General features: G+C 34.4%; 1 protein-coding gene across 2 annotated transcripts in view; it reads right to left on the bottom strand.

Moving 5' to 3' along the window:
* Window positions 1–4642: 4642 nt before the first annotated feature.
* Window positions 4643–10042, bottom strand: part of LOC113227214 (protein bark beetle) — a 66514-nt gene continuing 61114 nt past the window's right edge. Inside the window, exons 11-14 of one of the 2 annotated variants that reach the window (XM_026460107.1) lie at window positions 9485–9617; window positions 8117–8216; window positions 6246–6882; window positions 4643–5798 (exon numbers count right to left, since the gene is read on the bottom strand). In XM_026460107.1, coding sequence (XP_026315892.1) covers window positions 5521–5798; window positions 6246–6882; window positions 8117–8216; window positions 9485–9617 — 1148 coding nt within the window. In that variant the 3' untranslated portion in view covers window positions 4643–5520. The remainder of the gene's footprint in view (window positions 5799–6245; window positions 6883–8116; window positions 8217–9484; window positions 9618–10042) is intronic. The other variant, XM_026460108.1, reaches the window with a different exon arrangement.

Raw genomic sequence — 10042 nt, 5'->3', positions numbered from 1 at the left:
CTTACCGAGCTAGTGAGGTCAAAAATATACTTCTTGTACACGACAACATGAATTACGTAATTACATTAAAAATATATTGTACCTATTCGTTCATAGCGTTTACATACCTTTATACTTTTTTGTAACAAAATTCTACTGAACAAGCATTTACACTATGATTATTAACACAAAGATCGAACACATTGAAAAACTTTCAATATTTACACTATTTCCGTTTTATTGAATCAAGGGTACTAGGTATGGGTTTTAAAGAAAACCAACTTTACGTATCAATCGTCCGATTATTTAGCTAATGGTTTTCTAAAATAGGTATAGATTCCAAGATGAAACTTGTCTAGTATCATGAATCTAATCTATACATATAGCAGTAGCATGGAATGACTCTGTTAAGTACCAACTGGCCACCCTGAATTATAACTGACTGGCTTATAAGTGACTCAGGATAGGGGTCCATTCCTATGTTGTGGATATTCCAAAAATTACGCTCCCACATTGCGGTACCTCCAATGAACAACATATCCTGAATTTTATGAATAAAAAAATAAAGAAACAAAAAATAGAATTCGAGAAATAAGAAATAAACGAATTTTGTGAAAAAAAAACAAAAGAAGAAACAAAAACGAAATAAAACCAGAACAGATCCCAAAATTGGCGTTGTACTAGGGGTATATGGCGAACGGCTATGGAGTGTATTCCATGCCTGACATATGCCATGAACTTGGGTCTTTTCAAGGTGAGAATGATTAGGTGTTATTTAGGTGTGCATGCTCCATCGTCGACCTCGTCGTCACTTTCCATCAGATAAGATGGAGGTTAAATGCGCACTTATTATATTTAAAAAAATTTAAAAGACATAAGCCCTATGTAACAGATACACAAAGCAAAACATCTTTTTTTCAATATTTCCAACTAAGTGATATAATTAAACTGGATGTCGTGAAGTGTCAGAATGGTTTCAGTTTCATACACATAACACAAGCCGTCACGTCAGAATGTGGTCAGAATGCGATTCACTAATATAAATCTAACCATATTAAAGTATGAAACCGGTAACGTTGTGACGCGACACGACACGACACGTCAGACAAATGTAAATCCGGCTTTACCTTTTAGTCGCTCGTATCCTTGCCTCCTCTCTTACAACGTACTGCTTTAAGTTGCTAATAACATTCTCTTGCGCAAGCATCAAACTAGCTACATCCTCAACCGATGTAAACACTTCACAGTTGACAAAATTTAAAAAAATTAAAACACTAAGTTTCAAAATAATATGTCCGTTCAACATAATTTTTTGTACAATAAATGTTAAATTAATTTAGAGTCTGGTTCATTCAACGATTAAACCGTGAATATATAATACAATAAACATACGTAAGTCTTAATAACCTAGTGTAGGTAACCATAAATAATTAAGCCACTATTTCTTATATCTTACGTATTTATTTCTGTTTGCTATTTGTTTATTTTCATACGCGATATTCCATACTTGTCTTAGAAAGATTACTTCACAGAACATACATATAAATAAGTAAGCAAGTAATAACTTACCTACGACCGATTGCAGAATTATGAGCATCTCCAAAATAAGAATAAATTTTCACGATTTACACACATTATTTACCGACTTCAAAAAACGGAGGAGGTTCTCAATTCGACTGTACTTTCTTTTTTTTTCAAAGTATGTTACGCGATAACTCCGGAATTTGTGAACCGATTTTGTTGATTCTTTTTTGTTGGAAAGAGGGTACCTCATTAGTAGTCCCATTTAAATTTGAAAAAAATATTCCAGCTCTAAGGGTGCCAAACTAGAGGATGAATGACTTTTAAGGTCGGTTTTTTAGTACCCTGTACTGAGATTATTTGCTTTTAAATTCGGGACTTAATCGTGTATAAAAACATATTATTTGATTTGCTTCGATGTTTCGGATGTTGCAATGTCCATTCAAGACCATGAAACGTTTTGTAGTCCCGAATTTCAAATCAAATAAATAAATAGTTCTCTACATTCTATGCATGTTATGATCAAAATGTTTACGAGTGTAATGGAAATTAGTGACTGAATTCCGCGCACTTCTTACAGTCGTGATACAGATTTTAGTATTGACAATCAAACACATATTAACTTGATATATTGGACTTTAAACAGTTCTAACTGCAAGCGGTATAGAGTTCAATTTAATCTTAAGAGTCAAGCATGGCGTGCTCTTGACCCTGTACATGTCTTTAATATGAAGGACAAGGCACAGCTTACAGATTTTTGTATTTAATAACTTTTAATATTATACTTACAGATGGTCAACCTATTCGTCCCGATCTTAAAATAATGAGACGAATCGATTATTAGTAATGGAAGAATTATTGCATTCTAATAGGTACGTTTTCTATTGTTCTAAATTTGTATCACATGTAGCCATAGATTTAATCTATAGGTACCCATATACTAAATCTATGCATGTAGCGGTCAATAAGTAATTTATTCAACTACTTCGCGAAGTCGTTATATGAATTGGTTCTTTGCCGAAGTATCAATAACGCTGATTTCATTATTACATTTTCATGCTTTATGCAATTGATTGCGGATTATCATATAAAGCGTCCCTTAGGTACTCTTGCTAGATCATGGTTGAATTTTTGAAATTGGATTAGTGAGGTGAAAGGTCGCTGTTTAGTCGGACCTAAAAAAACTACATTTAAGGTATTTTTACCGGCGAGGCGAGACGAGGAATGAAATTTGTGTGTCAAAATTTCAACTCTCTCCTTGCGCATCTTCGGTGAATTGAAATATTTGTGGATGTAATATTGAACCTTATCGATTCCTACACAGAGTTCATAATTAACTCTGCGATGGAAACATTAACATGAATTGCGGGATTGTGGGGTACGTACGATTTAACATTTTAAAAAGATGGCTTCATCTGACTTTTGTTAAGTTGCCATATTTAATAATAATAATTTACGAGATTTCAGCCACGTGTTTATCGCTAGAGGAACTGAACACCACTGAATCTTCACTATACACAACCACAGCCGAGCTCGCGATAGCTATTAATGGCAATTTTTGATGGAAATAGGCGGGTAAGAAAGATTGATTTCAATTCTCGTCTCGCCTTATCGGTGGAAAAGCATCCTTATTCGGTTCGCCGTTCAAAAATTTATTATTTTTAGGTATTTTATTATTTTATTATAGGTATTATAAGTGTATTTATTTGAAAATATCCCATATCTTTTGAACTAAGGTGTGATTAATTCTCAAATTTTGCAACTTTAACAGACTAACTCACTACTTTCTCTGGGTGCAATCAGGTCCAAAATATGTAAAGTTTTTTAAGCAATTACAACTTTAGGTCGGTGAAAATTGCGTCTATATTATCGATTTCTCAATAATATTTGCGTGCTAATAATAAGTTCCGCGGCTAGAGCGAAGCCGGAATACCGCACCGCCCGGGTAGGCGGTATCTTTTCGCTTGCTTTGCGAAACAGGCCCTGTATTCGCGTTCTCCGTTAATTTAATACTGGACAAAATTACGAGACGCATGCCAAATAATTAGTTGTCATAGTAATAATAAATGATAATGAATAACGAATTTCGCTACCCAGAGCGGTAGTGAATAACGCGAATATCTAAACAGACCTTTATGGTCTACATTCTGATAATAATTTAGAAACAACTCAGTTATTATTCTCGTTTATTTTTTTTATTTAAGCTTGTCAATAGACACTGATTGTTAGGGTCGTGGGAAGTGTCGATCGACAGCTTCTGCCTACACTCAACGAAAATCTAAAGGTGTGAGTATTATGTGTGTATGTAATTGAAATATAAGTCATAATATAAAAATATTACATTTTTATTTCAATGTTTCGTCGTAGACACCTATTACATTTTACGTTTGTCACAATATCTTAAAAGTACCTTTTGTACAATTTATAAGTTAAAGCATTACTAAAAGTTATTTTATGTATTTAAATTTATATACAGGACGTTAGGCAGTTGTTTGCAAGCCTTTATAAGAATTGGTAAATACCACAAAGACAATAGAATCTGATAGGAATTAAAATTATTCAAATAACAATATATTTATATCCCCTTACAAAATTGCTGGAGGGATAGAACAGACTATATTTTTTGTTTTTCATTACATCCTATTTTGTTTGCGATACCTAACAGGTGTTGTTAGATTTGCAATCCACTCTCTAACATCATGTAGATCAAAATTAAAGTATAAAAAGTGTAAATGAATGTGATTGAACAGAAAGGAATAATCTATAAAAAGACATTTTGTATATTTAGAGGAATAAACTTAATTTTATTGTTCTACTTAAAATCAACATATTATATACTTAGTGTCGTATTGGAAAGACTGTTTCCTTAATTCTAGTATAATGTTTAATTCCACGGAAATTGTCTAGATAACTAAGGACGGACGATTACTCATTTACACAACTTAATTCATATTTTAAGTTGCATTGTGATTAAATATTACTATAAATCGATATAAAATGTGACCTACTTACTTTTTTATAGAGAACATTTTGATTGCACGTTCATAGCTTTACGTAGGTATAATATATTTCTTAGAAGCTAACGTCCGTCAAAAAAATTAAGGCATCTTTTGAAGGCATTTGTTTTTTTTTAGTGAATTGCAACGCCGAAATAAAAAGTTTAATTACCTACTTTATGAGATCGTGTATTTGTGGTAATTTTATGCGTTATTTAGTCCTAACTTTTATCAATATATTGTCTTCAAAATATTGGACATAAACGTTGAAATAGCCATCTTTAAACTTCATTTTAACACGCACTTATATCAAATAACGTCACTCAATTTCTTTTTGGAACTTAAATGCAAGGAATACATTTATAAAAAGACAAATACATTTTGGATATGTAAATGCGTGAAAATAATACAAACCTAGTCGATCAAGACAATCGTTCAGTCTTTTCATTGCTTAACTATATATACGACTTTCTTTCAACATTTTTACACTAGATAGAAATTAAATTTCGTATTTTCCACACTTTCTACAATATGAAACTACCTATTTGATCTGTCCTGTAAGGCACTTTTGGCAGTTACCCGCTTTATTGCTTCCCAAATGCGATGTTACAACTACAAAATTTCTTACTCGTACAGTATTTCTTTTTCTCGTACTTTACCGGTCCGCTATATTGATTTTGTAAGGGAAACAAACAATCCTGCTACGTTACCTTATTATGTAGCATGAATAATTTTTCCTCTTCCATTGCTGGTAACTTGGTCATTAACAACGGAAAACTTCACTTTGCGTTATGTGAGTTTTATATTAACAAAAATATTTCTAAGAAAACCCATATTCATATAAAGGAGACCCATAGACGATGTTCCAAGAAAAGTTTTTGGTTTCTAATGTCGTAGTCCGTTTTCAAATGTTATTACCGAAGTTTACTGGAAGAAACTCTCCGACGGCTATTAAGTACGTGCAAAACTACTCATTAAAATCATGAGTTTCATCCGATATTTTCGAAAATTCGTTATTTCCAAATCACATTGCGGTCTCCAAGGGTTGGCTGTACGACCGGTTAGCTTCACTTAAAGGTATTGGACTCGCATCGCTGTCCTCGAAATCGAAATTCGTTTCTAGCAGTGCTTCAGACTTCGATCGCCCGTGGAAATCTGGAGTTGGCGAATCGTCGAAGGATCGAGAGAGGTCGCGAGGACTTGAGTCGTAACTCGGAATGTTCTCGGAGGGGGATGAGTAATTCGAGTATATTGGGGGATGCGGAGGGCTAGGTAGATTATCTTCATAGTACTGCTGCTGGTCTGCGGGCAAATGATAATTAGTTTATCAATTAAGTTCATTAAGTGTGTTCTTTTTTAACCGATTTCAAAAAAAGGAGGAGATTCTCAATTGGACTACATATTTTTGTGTGTATGTTTCGCGATTACTCTTATTTGTGAACTGATTTTGTATTGATCCCATTTAAATTTGAAAAAAATATTCCACCTCTAAGGATGGCAAAGGATGAATCCGGTTTCGCGCACTTTCCGGAAACCGATTTCAATAAACCTTGGCAAATAGACGTAATTCCACTAATTTTTGAAGTCGGTTTTTTAATAAAAACTTAGAATTAAGTAAACTAATAATAGAAAAAAAAACAAATGTCATTTTGGATAAATCACTAACCAAACTTCAACGCATTCCAATGTGAGCGATTTTTTTAAAATTCTTCAACCTATAATAATCATAACCCATAAATGAAGACTTACCTGAAATATTTTTCCTCTGTCCAAACGTAGTCGCAGGCACAGCGCCCGCTTGCGGCTGATCCGGCATTTTAGATCGTAACTCCATGAGGAAAGATAGTTTCGGCTGCCCTCCATAGTTAGATGTTCCATACGGCCCGAATATCTTTCCTTCTCTTTCTAACTCTCTTTTCAACGCTAATGTTTCATCCTTGTCTGCCCCACGCAAAGGTAATGTATCAGAAGTAAAATACTGGGAATCGCTATTAGGAGATAACGTGTCGTCGTCTTGCGGGGACTGCAGACCACCTGGATGGTGAATAATGGGTAGTTCTTCAGTAGTAACTGTATTCATAGAAGGCGCTCCACTTACAGGACCAGAGTTGTCCCTATATCCTTCATTCCGATACGCTATATTGAATGGTCTATTATTATTTTGTGGTATAGAGTACTCAGGAGTAGGTGGTTTCTTCATAAAGGTGCTGTGTTTGAGAGGCATGACATTGGCATTAGGGTTGTGTGCCTCGTAGATGTCGAAGCTTTGATTATCTTCCAAGGATGAGTTGAATTGACTCTTTTCCATAGATTCCATTGATGTTGTTGAGGCGAGCATCTTTTTGTAATCCGAACCTTTGGTCAGCGTTTCTGTGGATCGTGTGCTCTGAAATCACAGACAAATTAAAGAAAACGTCAGATTGATTACCAAAACAGGAAGTCTACCACGAAATACGAAACTATGATACTATAGCTTAGAGGATGGAAAAAACAGTACTATAGCCTGTCTTTTTTGAAGATGAAGTAAAATGACATTTGCAGTATTGCCAGTTTCCGTAAAATTTTAAATAGTCAAGTTAGTTGTCGATAGTTTTATCGATAGATTGTGAAAGTAGGTAAAATTTTGACTAAAACGACTGAATTGTGAATGTTATGAATGACGTTCTAAGGATTACTTATTGCGTTATTGTATTCTTTATTCTTATTTTGACAGGTGTTCTATTAGTAGGTACCAAAATAAATGTTTAGTCATACCCATTTTAATAACGACTGGTGGATTAAATTAAAATGAGAAACTTTAAAATATGTCGCCTATTTGTATTTCTAATACACATTACTTCTAAATTTAGTGCATGTTTGAACGAATTTTCAAAAATCAACCATTCAGATTAATCTGTGCCCGTCAGTTGTATGTATAATGGGCTGATGATGAATCAAATGTAACAATTTCGCCTTTTTATTTCATAAATTTTTCATAAAAACGTTCAGTCGATAGTCAATATAATATTTATCGACTGCATTCACTAGCGGGCAACACTTTTGCAAAATGAACTGTCATTATACTCCGTTTTCAAAATAGACAGACTATACGTGACTGCGTTCGCAACGAAGCTCTTACGTACTCCATAACGGCTGTGAACTGGCACAGTGGTTACAGGTGAAGAAAAAATTGTTGTGTAGTTTTTAAATATTATTATTACATTTACACTACATATTTTTATTTAATAAACCAGAAGCTAAATAAATGACGCAAACAATTTTTTCTTTATCGTGTAAGGTTGTCAAATTTGAGATACTGTATATATGAATACTGGTACAGATATATGAGTACTGGTTGCCAGTTCACAGTCGATATGTCAGTTTTGAAACTCACTACCATACTAAGTTTTGAAACACACTCAATGAAAGTAATGTCAAAATTCCATACGAAAACTGTCATTTGACGTTTTAGAGCAAAAACTTATGTCAAATCACGATCTCGTGTCGTGTCAAATACGTGTCAAAAACAATGGCCGTTGCTTCGTATTTCGTATTCCGCGGTAGACTTCCAGGTTTCATTTTTAAATTGTTCTAATTTGATTGTGTGAACAATAAACTAATTGTTAATTAATTATTCCTACCATTTGCGCCATCTTTCTCCTATAAGCTGTATCTGAAAATCCGTTGAGACTTGCCATAGACTGCCGGATTGAATTACGCCTCTCCAGTCTTTGAAGGTGCCTATTGGGAAAAATATATTAAAAACATCTTCATAATTCCAGACTAATTTAAAAAATCATATAGCCATATATTTATGGTCGTGCAAAGCACACTTCGTGTCAGGCAAAGTGCGGTCCGCGAAGAGCTTTAATCTGGCTCGCTAACGTCCCTTTCAAAGTAGAAGTGCATGGTCCTCGGAAATATATTTTGAAAGCCTCGTCGATATCATATATATACACAAAATAACATAACATTTCACAATAATAATAATAATAAAAAATTCTAAAGAACATTCATTTTTTAATGTCCCTTGTGAAATTTCTTGCTTTACTGATCCCTAATGAAAAAAGTTTACTGTACCCCTGTACTAAACCTAGTGACATTTTTTATGTAATAGAAAAAGTAACTCCTGGTAATTTTTATACCACTTTTTATTTATCACAAGATTCTATGAGCGCTTTTTCTTTCTATAAATTGATTAATGTAAAAGCCGAGTTTGGATGTTGTTGCCAAGTTGCGAAGTTTCCAAGCACTGACCTACTGACCACACGAACATTGGTGTCTAAAGTAAGTATTAACACCAAAATGTGTGTAAGTAATACCTATGTGCTTGTGTCAATGTGTACTATTTTATGTTCTATGTGCTTTTGTGTTACACCCTCGACGACGACTGTTGACGACTGTTGACGACCTCAGTGGCGTAACGTTTACAAAGTGGGCGCTGAATGTGGACGTCTCGGGTTCGATTCTCAGTAGGATTAATTTGGGAAATGAACTTTTGTAAATTGGTTCTGGCCTGGGTGTTCTGGGAAATGCCTCAAAGTTAATTCCGTTGCTCTGGTACTCATAGTATGGGGAATTCCATAGTTTGAGACCATGCAATTGGTGTGGTACAATTTATTAAAATTAAATAAAATAAAACTTAACGATGATATGAAACACCACCATGGATAATATTATAACATCATTTATGTAATTTTTGTACTCCAAAGTAGTAAAATTAGGCATTCTTCTACGATTTTCGTAACTTTTGCGCGATATAATTGACACGACCACGTAGCGAATAAGCTTAAGTATGTGGAACTTCGCATACTGTTGGCACACGTGCCACACAAACTAAGCACTTCTACTGTATTCACTGTTCTATGTTAGTTACCGCTCGAAACGCGGACGCGAAACGTACACCATCTTTTTTGGTCTTCTCTCATGGTCATAAAGATTTTTTTGATCGACTTAATGCGATTATTTGTCGACAATTGTGGTGGCTTCTTAAATGAATGCACTCTCACCTGTGTTTAGACTTGGAGTACCAGCAGATTAACGCGGCACCAATGAGCAACACGGCTGCGGCCAGCATCCCAATGAAAGCCACAGCTAACACGTCCGTCTGCCATGACATTCGGTCTATCGTGATCCTCGGATCTGTAAACCACGAATTAAATCACTTTTTCGCATTTTTCGGAGTGGCTACAATTAAAAGCTTCAGATACATGTAGAATATGGAATTTGGAACGACGATGTCCCGAAGCAGATATTTTGTTATTTTAATAGAAAAATTAGGATTTGATTGCAAATTGATTGAATTGCAAAGATTATTTAAATTTTCGATAAAATATCATACTCTGCTGGAACACAATGTACTTTATAACACAAATTTTACGTATCCCATACACACACCCTTCACTAATTCAGATTAAGGGTCAATTAAAAATGGTTTATTCCACAAATCCCCACTGACAGGGATCCTAAAATTGTATTTTATTTCATTCCATAAATCCCCATTAACGTAGTACTTGCTATGCAGTGGGGATTTGTGGAAAAAATCTCTAAAAAAAGCCTCCGCATAA

This window comes from Hyposmocoma kahamanoa, unplaced genomic scaffold (genome assembly GCF_003589595.1).
Source record: "Hyposmocoma kahamanoa isolate Upper Pololo Valley unplaced genomic scaffold, ASM358959v1 202, whole genome shotgun sequence".
In the NCBI taxonomy this organism is placed as follows: domain Eukaryota; kingdom Metazoa; phylum Arthropoda; class Insecta; order Lepidoptera; family Cosmopterigidae; genus Hyposmocoma; species Hyposmocoma kahamanoa.
This window is presented reverse-complemented; position numbering and strand designations above follow the sequence as displayed.